This window comes from Teleopsis dalmanni, chromosome 1 (assembly GCF_002237135.1).
Source record: "Teleopsis dalmanni isolate 2A chromosome 1, ASM223713v2, whole genome shotgun sequence".
NCBI classification, from domain to species: Eukaryota; Metazoa; Arthropoda; class Insecta; order Diptera; family Diopsidae; genus Teleopsis; species Teleopsis dalmanni.
Window position 1 is genome coordinate 215,563,078 of NC_051846.1, and position 17,585 is coordinate 215,580,662.

The following is a 17,585-nucleotide window of genomic DNA, read 5'->3' on the forward strand; positions in this document are numbered from 1 at the left end:
TTATGCTTAATAATTACTTAATAATTATGAATTATGAATTAAAAAATATTTTACTTACATCACGATTTGTGCAGATAGCATTGAGGGAGTCATCATCAGTAAAAAGCACATAATTATATCCTTCGCGTATAGGTATGGTGTTTAACAGATTTTTGCCTTTTATACAAAGTGTCTCAGTATTGACTAAGTGTAAAGGATCAACGTTCCGTTTTGAACTCCGGCGAAAGTACAGATTACCACCAAAAAATCCCAACCAGCCACATTTTTCTTTTGTAAAGTCTTTATTCTTGGCATAAATATATCCCTTATAGGACCCGCTAAAGCCTGTTCCTATTTTAAGTAAACAACTGCCTAACAATAAATAAATATAAGTTCCATCTGAAGCCATAGTTGGTTGTGTAAAAATCGATCCCAAAGCTCCAGTGGAGCTTTCCAGTATAAACTGTAATATTAAACATATTAAAATGTTATAATAGATCATTTAAAAATTGTATATATATACCTCATCGATAAGCGAATTATGCGGTACTCCTTGAATATGAAAGTCAGGTCTAGTGGGTTTATTAAGAGCAGCACACACCACTGTCCGCTGCAGCGCTGACAACACTGCTGGCAATTGTATTATTTGCGCGGATAGCTGCTTGGGTGACATCAACATTGCAGCGATAGCTTTTAAAATTTTACCGGTGTCTCCTCGCGCAATGCAAAGCCCAATTAAAGCAGCACAAGCCATTGCTGACCAATTGGATTCAATAACGTTTGTTGACGTTGATATTGACATAGTAGCCAACTCAAGTAGAAGATCATACAAAGGGTTAATAAGGTCCTCAGGCTCCGATTTAAACGACTCTAATTGCTGTCCTTGTAAAACATCTAACAATGCTTTTAATGCTTTCGTACACAATGTTGGTTGTATATGACGCGCTTCCGATATCAACTCAAATAGACTTCGTAAGCCTGCACCAACTATCAAAGGCACACGTACTATTTCTGATATTACTTTTTCAGTGGCGTCATCTGTATCAGTATCCGCATCGCTGTTGGCTGAATCACGACGAGCACGTTTTTCCAATGCACCTGATGCTGCGTTTACCGAGTGACAAGAGCAATCCACCAAATTACTTATCAGGCATGTACTGGCACATAAAAGGCAGCATGATGACATTATGTTTGGTAATTTTTTCATAAAATTAACATCTTGGAATAGTGCGTACTTGGTTTCCACTTCAAGCACAATTGATCGTATAGCAGAGAATACAGCAAACTTCGAAGCATTTGCCTCGAGCTCGATTTGTGCCATAGGAAAAAACGGAAACAGCAATTGATCCTTGATAATTGGTGGATCCATTGGATTAACGATAGAACCTGCATTTCCTTCTAAGACTGCGGCAGCTACAGCGAGTGCTGCTGCCTTTTTATCCTTGGTTTTGCGTTTAGCTAATGTTTTGCGATCATTTTGTATTTTTCTATTAAAAAGATGCAGATTTATAATTCAATGGAAATTATTAAATGTATTAAATGATAGAAAATATCGGTTGGGTATGTCGATTAACAGACACGAGAGCAAAATGCAACAACAGAAAAAAGTAAAATTTAATCACCTTAAAAACTAACACAATACCTTCAAATTGAAGAAATTGAAGAAGTTGAAGAAAAGGAATAAGAATTGAAAGTGTTTTTTAAAGACATTGACCAAATGCCGAACTTAAGTGAATTAAATACAGATAAAAAATGAACTTGGTAAAAATGAGTATACTTAGCAGTTTAAATGAGGTAATGCGGTTATAGCAAAAGGTGAGGAAAATTTACAACTTTTGAAAATTTGAAGGTAAAACAAAAGCTTGATTTCAAAAGTCTCAAAGAGATAAAAGATTGATGTGCACAGAACAATTGATGGAGGTCGTATATCTGGGAATAGAGCTTGTCAGTGATAGCAACATAACTCGAGAAATTAGAGTAAGAGCTGTACACAAAGGGTAAATATATCGGAATGCTTTTGAGATACAAATATGGAAAAACAAGTACTTGATTACAGCCAGTGATGCGTGTGTATAGAAGAAGAAAAATCTGTTGGAAAAATCTGGCAAACAGATTTGTTTTAGTTAGTATACATACACTTTATTAAAGAGCATTAAGAAAAAGGCAAAAGCGTGGTTTTATTTCACGAAATCGGCTGTTGTGTAAATAATAAAAATAGATAAATATTATTCAATTAACCAACAAAGTTCAACATACAACAGAAATGCATACTCTATGATTCATCGCTGGAAAAACGCATCTGGATTGGATTATGAAATTATGTAATTCGCGAAAAAACCAAAGCGGCGAAAATTCTTTGCCGAAGAATAGGATCACTGAATTTAAATAGCATCTAATGTCAAACTTTTCAAAGTTGCGAGAAATTTAAAACCTATCAGAAGAGGTGCACTAAGAGGGTCATCCAAATGATGGAAAGAGAGACGTTTAACGTCGTCAACAAAAATAATTTGATATCTATTATTTACCTATGTACATATAGGTAAGTAATACTTCTATACAATAACTTCTATACAATAAGACATATAATTTGTTAATAAATATGTTATTATATGATATTTATGTGGCGCGAAGAAATCCAGGCATGATTGCTATAATAAAAGACCATGGAGAAAAGTAACCTACATTACAACATACAATTCTATCTTCTATTCAAAAATTTTAATTTAATCCTGCGTATTTTTACCAGTCGACAGCAAAGTCAATGCCCTCACTTTTGTCAATTTGTTCGTTACTCTCTTGCCCTTGACATATATTATTATTTGTAAACAAACCCACGGCATTACGAAAGTAAACAAATAGCAGCAGATGCACCGCTCTCTCGAAACAGCTGTTTTTGACATTTGCTGAATGCTTTGCATGTATGTGTGAGAGCAGTTTTCTCCCCGCGAAGAGGGTTGAAATTTTCATAATCGATTTTTCGCAAACAAATTTTTCAAGAAAAAAATATTTCAATTTTTTTGAAATAATTTTTTACCTGCGGGTATTGTTAGTGTACAATTCATAAAAATGATCTCCATATTTCATTGGATCAGTTATTCGCACCATTTTTCAGACTATTGGATTAAAAGACCGTCTGAGAATTATTGATTTTTCAACACACTTTGCCGCAAGCAAAAATTTCACATTCTGTTTTTTATTAGTGTCTTCCAAATTTCACTAGTATTTTATACTCAAGCTTTACAAAACCATTTCATGAACTTAAAAATGTACAAGTTATTATTTTTATTAACTTTTTCCCGAAAAAAATTAAATTTTTAACGCACGACTTTTTAACTCGTCCGAAGTGGCCGCAAACTAACAAAGGATAACTGCTCTCATTTGGTATGCATGCCAAATGTTACCAGTACTAAATAAAAAGCCATCACTTTTCGGGATTCTAGTAGGGGATGAGAAATTGTGTGACACTTAGCGGCTTTTTCCACTCTACAATGCATCTAAACAGCCGACTTTTGTTTACATTTTTATGTATGTGAAATTTACGTTCTTTTATATGCAGTTTTTTGGTGGCAAAGCAAAAAAAGCAGTAAACAGTGACTACAACCATTGCGTAAAAATATTATATTTTTACTCAATGCTAAAACCCAATGAAACCGGCTCTTAGGAATAAATAATGAAATATTTGAGTCAATGAACTGCGAGTGCTGAGAATCCATTCAGCTATCCAACATTAATCGATAAAATTTAATATTTAGATTTCTTAGTTTTGCAAAATGGTTTGTGGAAAAGGTTAACCTGAAAGGGGATGAGGTGAGGCAAGAGGCGTAGCAAAATTATTAGGTAAGCGATTGGGAGGACCAAAATAACTACAATTTTGATTAAACTCTGCTTAACGAAACAAAAACTATCATTTTAATTCATTTAATATATTTTTTTAAGCACAAAACAATTATTTATATAGATTACAATTTAGATGTGTTTATATTAGCAAAAATGAAATTAATGTATTTAAGTATTTAGATTCTGCGATTTCTACCTCGTCCATAATGACCCCATTTATTAGTTCCACGATAATACCCTCCACTGCCACCACTCGTGTAGTTTCCACCCATGTAATTTCCACCTGTATAATTATCACCATTATTATTGAATGATGATAGTCTGGAATCCATACGTCCACGTTTTGCTGCAGAAAAACTATCGCCACCACCACGACTACTAAAATTCCCACGGCTTTGAAACGGCATAATACCTTCTTCTCGCTTTATGTTATAATCGCCCGCAGTCATAACGCAAAGATCCTTAATTACCTGCACTAGTTTTGAATGTTCCGGATCCAATTGTAGAATCTCATCAGGCTGGTCACATGCAAGAGATACAAGATCCTCTATTGCTGGTTTCAGTGCAGCTAACATAGCAGCATATTGTGGGTTTATTTCAAAATTTAACCAATTATCTAGTCTAACTACATTGTTGCTTACGTAATCAATTTTGCGACTTCCAAACAAGAAAAGATGCAGTGGCGACACCATAGTCATCTGTTTGCATGATACTGCACGAGTTCTTATCTTCTCGCCGAATATAAAAAATGGATAGGGGAACGTAACCGCCAAATTACTACAATTTACCGACGTCTTATGAAATAAAGCTGCCTTAGATTCCGTTGTTAAGACCTTACGTTTTTCTTTATGGTAACAAACATTTGGATATAGTCCAAGACAAAGTAAAGCAGTTGCCATATCTAATTTCATGTCATCTTCTGCATTAGCATCGACTTTGTATGACATCATACTTTCTTCTGGAAAACCTGTTTGCTGTAGCAAATCTAATAATTGATTCTTAGCTTCAGCCATAATCACCATTGTCGATAACTGTAAGCCCTTGTATTCGCAAAAACGTATTTCTTCACTTTCGCCGCGATTTTTGGCATTTTGCCACATTTGTGATGCTACAATCATAGCAACATGATCTGAACATTTGCGTCCACTCAGCGCTTTCTGGTGATTGGCCAAACGCCGTTGACCGATATCTAATGCAAATATTTCCGAAAAAGTGCTTGAATACGATGCCATACTACTAGATACGTCTGCGCAATCGAAAACAGTACTAAGTATTAGCATTTTTCCAAGCCGTGGTTCAATCGGCAAACGCGCAAGTATACGCCCTAAGCTTGTAAGATCGTCTTTATTGTTTAAACAACGCATATCTCTTAATAAAACCTCTGCTTCAATCACAGCATCTAACGGCGGAGGTTCCAATGCTTTTGATAGAAAATGACGTATCGAGCCCAAACGTAATAGTTTTATAGACAGTGCTAATTCATGTAGTGGAGTGCGGAACATTTCGGGGGTAAGTTGTTCATCTAGTTTTTCAAAACGTGCTCTGGAACATAGAGTAAAGCAAAATCCTGGACGAACGCGACCTGCTCGACCTTTACGCTGTTCTAAGTTTGTTTTGCTCGCCCAGACAGTGGCGTAACTAGTAAGATTGTTGTGAGAAGTAAACATCTTTAAACGTGCTTTACACATATCGATCACGAAAACTATGTCATCTATGGTGATAGAAGTTTCCGCTATATTTGTTGAAAGGATAATCTGAAAAAATTTGTTATTTTTATATAAACAATTAGTTAAATAAAATTTCTTACCTTAGTAACGCCATTTGGAACAGGTTCGAATACTTTTCTTTGTTCTTCTCTCGGAATCTGCGAATGACATGGCAGAATACGAAATTCGGGACCGCCGAATTGCGTATTTTGTAAATACTTCATTAAAGCAAATATCAAATTCCATCCAGGTAGAAATATTAACACTGCGCCAGGGATATTCTTTGACTTAATACATAATAAAAGGGCTTCAATAAGTTCAAAGGGACATTCCGATTCTGATAATAACGCCATTGTATTTCTTGTTTGCTGGGAATATTTTTGATCACAGACTTTGTTTAAATTTTGTTCTGTACCCTCCCCGCTATTTCCTGCAACATCTTCTTCATCACGATCCTTCCGATTTTTCTTCGACTCAGGCGAGGGTACAAACCTGGTCATTTCTATACAATCCTCTAAAAAGTATTGTTGCACCGGAAATGCTCGACCGGGAACTTCAATAATGGGACATTTTCCAAAATAATCGGAAAATAATGTAGTGTCTATAGTAGCAGACATAAGAATAACACGGATTTCAGGATAAGTATGTACCATATCACGTAAAATAACTAATAAAAAATCGCTATTCACATCCCGTTCATGTATTTCATCGACAATGATATGCGATATACCACGCAAGCCTGCTTCCAATTTACGTAACAATACACCCACAGTGCAGAAAAGTATGCTACCATAGGCACGGGGCATGGTTGTTTCAAAGCGTACTGAATATCCAACTGATTCTCCTAAGTTTTCAGAGCGTTCGATTGCAATACGCTCAGCTACGGATATTGCAGATATACGACGTGGCTGAGTTATGTATATATTACACAAAGCACCTTGTCCGGAACCAATATAATCCTCTAAAATGTATTGGGCTATCTGGGTAGTTTTACCGCAACCAGTGTTTCCACGTATAATCACAACCGGATTATCATTAATTGTTTCCATGATTTTGTCACGCATAGATGAAATTGGTAAGTTATTCCGAAACTGTACAAATTCTTGATATTGAACGTTATTAAGACGTTTATTTTTCTGATCATTTTCTAAGTCATAAGATAGGTCATCAAGTGAAGCTGTTGCCAAATAGCCTTCATCAATATTGCTTGCAGTCCAAGCGTTCCAATTTGGCTGAGGAGGGGCCCATGGTATAACAGAACCTGAAGTATCTTGATCAATATTTTGAAGCTGACCATGTTCGGGAACATTATTGATCTACAATTTTATAAAAACCATAAGTTTTTATATGTTTTTATAAAAAAATATTTATACGACCTACAGATAAACTAAATCCACTTGATTCGGGCTCAAATTTAACGTTGTCAGTCTTCATGGTTTTTAAGTTTAACCCATCAATCACTTCCTGAACGTTTTTCATCAGTTCAGGATTTATTTTAACTGGATATGGTTTTAATTCCTCATCATCCTTTCTTTTCTTAAGAGTACCAGAGAAAGCTTCTATAACGCCCAAATGGAAGAGCTGCCGCACTAAGGATAATGCACAAGATTTGCTAGCTGATTGCTTATTGGATCCCGTTTCACGTGCTGTAATATTGCGTCTGAGTACTTTCACATATAGATTCAATTCTGCCATAAAACTCCTAGAAAAATATGCTTTTAAATATTAGTATCTTGTATAGGAAATTTAATACGTTATTTAAATGCTGCATTATGGTAATTTAATATATAAAACTATAATATAGCATTAATTTTCACAATTACTTACCACTAAGAAAATGTGATATTATATACTTTAGAAGTGGTGGTCCCTTAAAACATGCTTGTTTTATACACTAGTATATCGCTGTTTAAACTTAGCTTACTGCAAATGTTCTTTAAACAAAATAAAATATATAAATAAAAATAAATATGACTATCTATGAAAGCAACTAACACTATGTATATCACTACAGAGTGTTAGATTTAGATACTTCAATTGATTCAAAATTCAATTATTTTTATAAAATTTTCTGCAATAGAGAAAGACTTGTATAAAATTGGGGACATCGTAATTACTGTTTAAAAGGACCACCACCGCACGTTGAGAAATTGTTATTCAAATGCTTTTTCGGTTTATTTAGGACTTTAAATCAACCGAATGAGCTTTTATGATACAAATTTTGACTTTACTTCACATACCTAGAATGATCGGGACCAACTGGGGTATACTTATAGTCAGCAGTTATTTTATTCATTTGCATGAACTGATGTAATTTGGCCTTAGCATTTTCAATTGTCCAATTTCCATGTATAGCTGCATTGACATCGAATGATTCAGCTTCTTTCATTTCCTCTTGCTGTTGTGCTTGGTCGAAAAAAGTATCACCGTCTCTATTATTGCGATTTAAGGGACGATAAGCTCGTCCCAAATCTTGTGGACCCATTCCACCTTCAAAAACTTGTGGCCGCTGTGCATTATCGCCTGCAGAGCCTCCAGTATCGGTGGTAGATACACCTACATCGGCAGGAACATCAGAAGGTTTTATCTTGTTGGTTCTTACAAGATAATTGAGAAAATCGCGAGAAGCATTTTTCTCTGCATCCTTTTTATTAGTTGAATTACCTGCCGCCACATACGGATACGAATTTACACGTACTTCACACAAAAAGCGCTGACGATGTTTTGGCCCTGTGTTGTTATAATCAAAGGAATGAAATATTGATTACTCCACAAATTTTATCCACCTACCTGTCGGGCGAATATTAAATACCGGCTCCGTTTTCTGTTTTGCACACCATTCATGTAAAAATGATTTCACATCCATTTTAATAAATTGGTTATTATAAATTTTATATCTAAAAAAATGTTTTATTAATTATTTGTGATAGTTTATTTTTTTCCAACAAATTTAATGCAAATTTTTTGTTCTTGGTGAAAAAGTATGGATACACATCGAACGAACTAAACAAGCTTAGAACAGAAACATAGTTGCCAACATTTAAATACTTTAAAGAAATAATCATAGGCAGTTGTCATTTCTGAGAGTTTTGACATAATACGATTAAGGGTCATGTTATGTAGTGTCCCGAACACGGCATGAGTAAAATTGTTGTTGTTTTCAATACAAATTATAAAATTGAGATTGAGAGAAAAAACAATATGTCGGTTCAAGTTCCGGCATAAGAACCGGTGTATTTGTACCTCGGGAAATGTGTTGTTTTCACAAACAGAAAATCTTGCATATGTGCATATAAGTAAAGCAAACCTTTTTTTTTATAAAAATCAATCAATAAATTAAAATAAAAATGAATTATTAATTAAAAGCAATGTTAAGAATAGGCGTTTTCGGTGGCTCGCAAGTGTGGCAAAAAACATATACTGGTCTATATATCACTGTTGTAATCTGTCAAATATTTTCTTTCCACTTAGATAGAGATAGCATACATTTAAGTAACTATGGCAAGCAAATTGTTGTTTTCTGCTACAGATGCGAGCCACCGAAAGAACTTAGTGATATAAAAAGGATACAAAGAGATCGGCACATTCACCAAATATTTAAAATTTTTGATATATCCATCTCTTCATCGTTAATAAATTCATTTTTATAATTTTAAAACATATTCTTAAGCAACCAGAAGTTGTTCTATTGGAGCATTCAGGGAAGAAGAATGCACCTGTCTAGAATAAAATTATGTATGTGTTTGCCGTGCCCATATGTGGATGGTTGGCTTTTTTTAGAATAGGTAAAGTTGGAAGCACTTGCGCTGTCAATTTTGTAAAAGCGGCGCGTTTTGTCTGCACACAAATTTTACAGTTTCATTGGTAAAGAAATAATATTTTTTGTGTATTCTGAATTAAACACATAAAAGTGCTTGCACTATGGATTTTAATACATTACTGCAACAAGCCCAACGGCTTACAAATGAAACACAGGACTCCGAAGAACTGCCTCGTGTCGAACGGACCATATCACAGGTGTTAGAGGCAACAGAGGAATTGCATTCTCGTGTGACACAGACTGGAGCACAAGATATACAAGCGTAAGTTAAGATATGTTAAGCCATACAAAATATGTATTTTTTATTAAATTTGGATTACAGACATATATTACTCGGTTCCAAGGGTATCGATCTACCTAAGTTAACGCAAAAATTAGAATCGCTCAACACACAAAAAACGTTCGAGCCTTTAGATCCAATTGCCGATACTGATATACAAAGTTTTCTCAAAAATGAGAAGGAAAATGCAATTTTATCCATTATAGAAGAAGTCCATAAAAGTGTAAGTATTCTATGAGCATACTAGGCAAGCAATACTTGTAACTTTGAACACTAAATTCTTTTAGTCGAACGAAGCTGCACAAAGACGAAGATGGGAAAACATCAAAGCTGAGTGGCGGCAAGAAAAAATCAACATATTAAATTCTTTAGTTGGACCATCGCAAAATTGGGTTGATCTGCAAAAAGTGCCGGAGCAATCAATACTTTTAGAGAATTCAAGCATGCGTTCAAACTTGAACCGCACGGTATCTATCACTTAAAATGTTTCTTTACAATTTTACAATAAAAATGAAAACTTTAAATATTCAAAGGAAATGGCGTACGCACGTGAGGTATTCGAATATAATTCGATAATTATTAAAGGAGGCTGTCGTCCGAATTTAGTACAGATATTTGCCAAAGTAGCGGGGAGTTTTGAAGATCAAAAAGTGAATGAAATCTGGGAAATTATGAAGTATATGGTAAATGTGTCTGCTATTTCGCGTACGCGGGACCCTATTCAAAGTCGCCTACAAATACATCAGTTTGTAGATCAGGCTAAAAAATATCTAGAAAACAGGTAAGGTACTTTAAAATAATATCAATCAAACAAGAAAGCTACTAATAATTTCTGTAGATATAAGCTTTATATGACAACAATCATAAGTGGAAATCTACGTGAAGCTCAGCGCGGTGGGGTACCCAGTACTTTTAATCTTGTTTCTTCCTTTGTTGGCTTAACATTCAATCAAGGTAACTGGATTGGCTTACAAGATGCAACTATCGAAGGAAAGCCTTTATGGCCAATGGTTTATTATTGTTTACGCTGTGGAGATTTGCCATCCGCTCTGCGGTGTATGCAGCTTGGAGGGTAAGTAAACCGTATGTAAAAATTATTTAAATCAAATTTCCATGAGTGGGTGGATTTTTTCTAGTGCGGGACATGAAGACTTTGTACAGGTGCTTGAAGATAAAATTAATAAGCCTGAGCAGAAAATCAATTCCAAGCTGGAAGGTCAATTAAAATTGCACTATTGTAATAAAATCAAGAATTCCACAGATCCATATAAGAAGGCTGTATGCTTACTTAATATAATAGTACGACTATAAACTTACGTATACATGTCTTTCTAGGTGTATTGTATAATCGCTGGTTGCGATGTAAATGAGCAACACTCGGAAGTCGCCAAGACTACCGATGACTTCTTATGGATTCAGTTGTCAATTTTGCGTTCAGATGTATCTGCTGATAATACAGAAGTTTTGACATACTCGGGCCTGCAGACTACGATTTTGGAAAAATACGGTGAAACATATTTTAATGCTAACGAGCAACGTCATCTTTATTTCCAAGTATTGGCTTTGACTGGACAATTTGAAGCAGCTATCGAATTTCTGGCACGCACAGAACAATATCGCACACATGCCGTTCATATTGCATTGGCATTGAACGAAATGTGTTTAATTGCAGGTCCACGTAATGTACAAGAACCACTATGTAAGTCAGAGAGTCTACTGTTTTCGAGTGAATCTAAAATTGCGTTTTTTGGTGTCATATTGTTGTCTCATTCAATGTTTTATTTTAGTGTCTGTTGACATTGAAGATCCTATTCCAATGCGTCGATTAAATATGGCACGTTTGGTTATGCTATATGCCAAAAAATTTGAAATCACTGACCCCGCAGAAGCACTCCAATATTTCTTTTTTCTACGCAATCTTAAAGATCCTGAAGGATGTAATTTGTTTTTGGTGTGCGTAAGGGATTTAGCAATTGAGTGCCGTAGCTACGACATGTTATTTGGAACGATGCAGCCCAATGGTATAGTTTCAGGGTAAGCGCAAATGTACAGCTTTTTTCGGAAGTATAATTTAAAAATGAAATAAATTTTTCAGCGGTCTCTTTGAAAAATTCGAATGTGTTGATTTTGATACTCGTAAAGCTGCTAGCATGGTAGCGCAGGAATTGGTTCGGAAAGGCATGTTCGAGGATGCTATCGCATTGTTTGATATAGGAGGGGTAAGACTGATTAGCAAATTCTATGCTTTGTATAAAATTCATTCAAAACAGGCGTAGAGTAAATAAAAGTTTTCAAGATTCGTCCGTCCATCTCTATATTATTTGGGAACAACATATTCTCACAAAACCGGTGTACCGGTGTACTATGCCTTACACTAAATCTTATTCAATGTAACTTCATTGGAAATGAAGACATTTAGTGTAGTGGAATTGTAGGGGCCCCGGAAGTGTGTGCGATAGGAATGTTAAAAATTAAGACAACTTCTATTTGAAACTAGTCTGGGTCAAAGTAAATTAAAGTTTTCACTTCCAATTGGGACTGTATCTCAAGTCTTCGTAGAATTTCTCACCTGCATTGTGACCCATTCTAATTGCAGTAGTTATGGCTACTTATATAAAATGTATTAATTTCATTTTAGTTACAAGGTCAGGTGATTCGTTACATTTGCGTTATGTTGTCCCAAGTTGTACAGGAAGTTTCCAAGAAAGGCTCGTTACGTGAGAGGTTGGCAATAAAGGCAGCAGAGTTCAGCAATCGTATACGCGGTAAGGTCAATAAGTTTTGTAAATAAACAAAAAATTATATTGTTTCAATTTAGGAAGTCACGTTGATTGTGATGGTCAAATGCTGCACACTTTTAATTTGCTTAACGATTTGGTTACTTTCTTCGATTATTATCATGAGCAAAATTATCAAATCGCATTAGAAATTTTAAGTAAGACCAAACTAGTGCCAATGTCGATGAATGACCTTGATGAATGCATCAACAACTTTAGGCGTTTAAGCGGTGAAATATGTAAAGTGTTTCCTGATATACTACTGGCTACAATGGACATTCTATTCACACAATATAAGACTATAAAAAATAAGGAAAGCAATATGTTGGACTCCACTCGTGATAATGTAAGCATTTTGATTTCTACGATTTAAATTATTCTAAAAAAAATTATTCTGTTCTGCCTCCATGTGACCACAGCAATTGCATCATCTACGACAGAGTGCGAAAGCAATTACAAATATGGCGGCAACCGTCCCGTACCGCATGCCCGGAGACACAAATAAGCGTCTTATTCAGACAGAAATAATGATGCACTGAGTTTTATTTTGTTTTTCATTTTTATTATTAATAAATTTTTACAGTACATATTCTGGTTCTCCTTGTTTATTGTAAATGAAACCTTGTGAGAGTTCAACGGAAAGGAACATATATGATCGTTTTTTAATAAAAAATGTTCCTTATTTTACAAGGTATTGCGGAAAAACTGCTCGCTCTATACCTACACTTTTTATTTATGATTGTTCATTATATATTTAAAATGGACACAATGAAATGGAAAGGGTAAATAATATGTACGTTTTTGATTCAAGGCACGTACAGCTTAAAACTTACATTATTTACTGTCTGAGAGTGTTAGAAACAATAGATCTATGGTCACAGTTATTGATAACTATAAACTTCGATGGTTCTATTATATTTACAAATATTTTGTGTACAAATAACTACATTTTAAGTTTGTTTTTGTTGTTAAGACGCACATTCCAAATGGCAGTTTTATTAGTTTTTTGAAATTTACTTCGTTGACGAAGTTTGATTTGTTCAGTAAGTGCCACAGGCTTTGTATAGAATTTTATATAAATTTATTGAGTATTTAATTCATTTTATAAAATTTTAAGTATTACATTTAATATTAAGATCTGTAAATGTGTGTCTTTTATTTAAAGTAAAATATTATCTTAATTATTATTAAATTTAAAGTCAAAGTGTTATTAAGTAAGGTATTACTTAACGTTTTCTAAACTACATAAAAAACTTTTTTTTATTATAAAATATGAGGAATATTGCATAGTTTTGTCTTAGTAGATTTGTGACTTCAATATGCTTCACTTGAAGTTTAGCCCATAAACTGATAAGAGGCACAGACAGGCTCCTGATGTCTTGCATGTGGTGAAGATTGCAAAGTCAGACGTTGTAAATGACATGTGCGACACAACAAACGTCCATCTAATGGATAACAACGTTTGTCCGGTTCATCAGTTAATTGCATACCGCATTTTTCACATATATAACAGTCCACATGGAAGTCTTTGTCCATGGAAACAACACGCACAGTTTCGTCTGTACCTTCGACTGGTGTAATGCCTTAAAAAAGCAATGTTCTCATTACAAACTGATCTTCGATCTTCACATAAATCGCAAAATGGTTAGTTACCTTTGCCGCAACTTGCACACTTTGGAGCAAACATACGATGATAATCATTAACGCAGTAAATTTTATGATCCACATCTACTGTAAATGGCACCCCATCTAAGCATTCATTGCAGATGCAGCAACGGAAACAACCTGGATGGTATGACTTGCCCATAGCTTGCAAAATCTATATTTAAAAAATTAAAAACTAGATTTACCTTTTTTTAAAAAAAAATACCATTTCCATGATAAGATGACCGCATATTGCACATTTTTCAGCAGTTTGCTGAAAACCAGAGTACTAAAAAGATAAAAGAAGGGAATAGTGCAAAATATTCTGATAAGAATATAATTTTCTTACCATATAATCTTCTTCACAGTATACGCGACCGTGGACATTGTAGAACGCTTTGCCGCGTAGTGCACGTCCACAAGAACAACAAATAAAACAATTTGTGTGATATAGATTTCCCATTGCCTGGCATGCCTGTCCGGCTCCCTTTACTTTGTCACCACAAGTGTGACATATTCCTGAAATAAACAATTCAATATTAAGTTTGATTTTCAATTTTATTAAGACCTACCAAAGTATTCTCCATGCTCTTCACTTTGCTCTATTTCTTCTTCTAGCTGACGTGTCAATTCCTCAATTTTGCGTTGAGCTTCTGTCGGCCCAGCCGATCTCTGTGTAACACTGTATGGCAATAAATTCTTCGAGAGTCCTTCAAAGTAATACATAAATAATTCATTAATTTTAAAAATAAATTTTATTAAAACTAAAACATAAAATAACTATAATAATATTATTGTTTGTAATCTATCTTTAATTTATTACCTCTTCTCGTTGTTGTGCTATTGATGTTTGCTTGGACTAATAATTTTTATGTTAAATGCAAAAATATCATTTGTTAAAATCCAACACCATTCAATTATACAAAGTTATGTTCTTATTCCTACCTGTACTATTCTGAGATGGAGTAGGTGAAGTTGTTGTGGGCACATTGCTTCCACTATTTCCCACAGCAATGGAACTGTTAAGTGTTTGCGGTAAGACTGTATCTATAGCTCTACTGTCATTGATTTCGGTAGGATTGCAATCTTCTATTGCCATGTTTATTTCTTTGTTTGGGCAATTTGAGGTATATAATGGCAGTTTTTTTGGAGCATCGTTTTGTGGATTTGTGTGTTGTGCCATCGTTGCAGTATTTACTGCAAGTTTCGTTGGTGTACGATTAAGATTTGCCGTCATGCAAACATAATCTGAACTGTTAATATCTTCAATATAATTTGGATTTACAGCCGCATTAATACTGGGAGGATATGTTGGAATGGGATGTTGCTATGTAAAAATATCGTTTCAATACATATAACAAAAATAATTTCGAATATAAAATACCAAATTTTTTATTGGTGTATGTTGCAACAGTTTGTAGTCATTTGATCCTACACTCGACACTGATTTTGAAGGAGACGACGGTGATGCATTTCCCAATGGGCTGGGCAATGATAAATTCCGATAACGTTGTGCTGGAAACGGTAATGTGCCAACTGCCGTTGGTATTGCAGCTGATTTTAACGATGAATTTGATGTACTACGTCGATGTATAGGCGATGCAAGTAATGATGACATATCAAGACCTGAATTACCTCGAGCATGATGAGGCACTGTATTTGAAATATTACCTACACTTGGTGCAATATCGGTGTGTTGATATATTGTAGCTGTTGCTGGTGAAGCTTGTGGTTGAGCACGTTGCCCTAGAAAGTAAACAAAATGGTAAAAAAGATATATTATTTATTAAATAATTTTTAACGTTTACCAGATTGTGGCATGAGGTTTTCATAAATTGGCACCACATCGTGTTCAGGAACTGGTGTATGCGTATAGCGGCCACTATTACTTGCTTGCATTACTAAATAATGACTTTTTGAGGAATTGGTTGCATTTGCAGGACTTTGCGGCTGAGCACGTTTGTGCATGGAATCAAATTTTGAGCTAACATTGCCATAAAAGTCTAAGTTTTCATAAACTGGGGAATAGTTTTGATGTTTTTGTTGCTCATATGTTGTATTTGACGTAGAATTTACGATTGCAGTGTTATTAGCTAATTGTTCTATTGCTTTCGGTGTGGCAAATTTTGATGCGGCTATTATATTATTTCGCTCATAAATTTTATATTCTTCTGTTACTTGTTGATGTTGTGGCGAGTTCTCATGTATAAAGTTTTCTATAGCTCCTGGAGTTTTTGAACCATCACTTATGCGCAGCCTTTGCATTAAAGTTTCATAATTGGTTGTTTGCGGAGCCCTCGCCATTGTCAATGTATAAAAATGTTGAACAAAAAAACGTTCTCCACCCAAATTATAGCAATTAATTTCTAATTAATATAATCGGTATTACATCAGCTTTATGTTCAATATCTAAACCGATACATATTAAAATGCTGTTTTCAGATGTATTACTTAGGTCTTCTAAGATGTTACTTATGTATTTCTATTTTATCAATTTAAAATTATATGTAACTTTACTGAGGACGAAATTTTTCTCAGAACGCCAATCATATGGCTAACAGCATTGCCAACGGAGCTTTTGACAGTGTTCATAGATTAACATTTATGTTGGATGGCTTGAAAGATCATTCACAATAACTTCACTGTTGAATGCTATTAACACAAATTGCCCACTTTAGATAAGTTATATTACTTGTTATATTAAATTGAAAAACTTCTTCTTAGTCAATGTGACTAGTTATTGTTAATTTACACGTTGCTCTTGTTTACATAATAATAAAAATACATAATAATAAACATTCGACAGCTCTATGTGAATCGAGCCTAACAAACAAAACAAGACTCTCTAGATATGTGTGTATGAATAGGATATTAATTTTATATAGACAATTTTGCATTTTCCAAACGACACAATTTTCTTTGAAGAATGCTTTATAAATAAATACTGTGACAAATTTAGTTTAAAAAATATCAAATCGTAGCAACACTGAAAAACTGATAGAAATAATAAAAACTAATATTAGATATTTGTTTCAGAAAAAGTTGTTGGAGTTTGATGAAGTTTAGTTCAGTTTGTAGATTGGAGTTCAAATTTGCATTAACAAATTTGAGCTGCTTTGGCACATTCCGAAGAGTAAATAAAGTTAAATAGTTATTAACAATTAAAAAAACGTGGTTCCTTTTGGTGTTTGTTGATAATCCAGAGATACAAAAGGGAATAGAATAATTATAAAAGGGCAAATTCGTAACAATACAAGAGTAGTTTTAACATAAACAAAATAAGCATATATCAAAGAATGAAATAGGTTGAATATTTTTTTATTTAGTAAAGAAAATACAATATAAAATAAAATATCTATAAATATTTTTCTAGTACACGTAACTCTATAGCAACAAGTATCTTTCTGGTACATGTATATCAACATACAATATTGATATATAATCCATCGATAGAGACAATGTAATATTCCGTTATGTCTTAAATTTTTTGTTGTGAAATATTTATGTAGAAAAAGGATATGTTATACCTTCCAAGAATACAA

General features: G+C 34.2%; 4 protein-coding genes across 7 annotated transcripts in view; 1 reads left to right on the forward strand and 3 right to left on the reverse strand.

Annotated features, from left to right (window-relative positions):
* LOC119671985 (E3 ubiquitin-protein ligase highwire) overlaps positions 1-3,278 on the reverse strand; it is a 71,238-nt gene extending 67,960 nt beyond the window's left edge. Inside the window, exons 1-3 of the mRNA XM_038082926.1 lie at positions 3,014-3,278; positions 503-1,466; positions 59-442 (exon numbers count right to left, since the gene is read on the reverse strand). Of these exons, the coding sequence (XP_037938854.1) occupies positions 59-442; positions 503-1,466; positions 3,014-3,084 (1,419 nt within the window). The 5' untranslated portion in view covers positions 3,085-3,278. The remainder of the gene's footprint in view (positions 1-58; positions 443-502; positions 1,467-3,013) is intronic.
* A 627-nt stretch (positions 3,279-3,905) lies between these two features.
* LOC119671989 (dosage compensation regulator) lies at positions 3,906-8,543 on the reverse strand. Of its 2 annotated transcripts, XM_038082930.1 has the most exons (5): positions 8,313-8,543; positions 7,763-8,252; positions 6,903-7,224; positions 5,624-6,838; positions 3,906-5,570 (listed from the first exon to the last, which is right to left on the reverse strand). In XM_038082930.1, exons 1-5 carry the CDS (start codon positions 8,386-8,388, stop codon positions 3,993-3,995), a joined length of 3,681 nt encoding a protein of 1,226 aa, XP_037938858.1. In that variant the 5' UTR covers positions 8,389-8,543; the 3' UTR covers positions 3,906-3,992. The 2 variants fall into 2 exon arrangements, with proteins under 2 accessions (XP_037938858.1, XP_037938859.1); XM_038082931.1 differs by lacking the exons at positions 7,763-8,252; positions 8,313-8,543 and adding an exon at positions 7,350-7,441.
* A 46-nt stretch (positions 8,544-8,589) lies between these two features.
* Positions 8,590-12,986, forward strand: LOC119671990 (nuclear pore complex protein Nup93-1-like). 2 transcript variants are annotated; one of them, XM_038082932.1, is made up of 13 exons: positions 8,590-8,818; positions 9,193-9,604; positions 9,665-9,845; positions 9,910-10,089; positions 10,156-10,403; positions 10,461-10,694; positions 10,759-10,900; positions 10,958-11,321; positions 11,410-11,656; positions 11,718-11,841; positions 12,261-12,387; positions 12,441-12,745; positions 12,819-12,938. In XM_038082932.1, the coding sequence occupies exons 2-13, from the start codon at positions 9,444-9,446 to the stop codon at positions 12,936-12,938; spliced, it is 2,433 nt and encodes an 810-aa protein (XP_037938860.1). In that variant the 5' UTR covers positions 8,590-8,818; positions 9,193-9,443. The 2 variants fall into 2 exon arrangements, with proteins under 2 accessions (XP_037938860.1, XP_037938861.1); XM_038082933.1 differs by lacking the exon at positions 8,590-8,818 and having other exon boundaries at positions 9,444-9,604; positions 12,819-12,986.
* A 479-nt stretch (positions 12,987-13,465) lies between these two features.
* LOC119671991 (LIM domain-containing protein jub) lies at positions 13,466-16,731 on the reverse strand. 2 transcript variants are annotated; one of them, XM_038082934.1, is made up of 9 exons: positions 15,852-16,731; positions 15,428-15,789; positions 14,989-15,370; positions 14,867-14,902; positions 14,616-14,753; positions 14,393-14,562; positions 14,270-14,332; positions 14,053-14,218; positions 13,466-13,982 (listed from the first exon to the last, which is right to left on the reverse strand). In XM_038082934.1, exons 1-9 carry the CDS (start codon positions 16,345-16,347, stop codon positions 13,735-13,737), a joined length of 2,061 nt encoding a protein of 686 aa, XP_037938862.1. In that variant the 5' UTR covers positions 16,348-16,731; the 3' UTR covers positions 13,466-13,734. The 2 variants fall into 2 exon arrangements, with proteins under 2 accessions (XP_037938862.1, XP_037938863.1); XM_038082935.1 differs by lacking the exon at positions 14,867-14,902 and having other exon boundaries at positions 15,852-16,730.
* Positions 16,732-17,585: the final 854 nt, after the last annotated feature.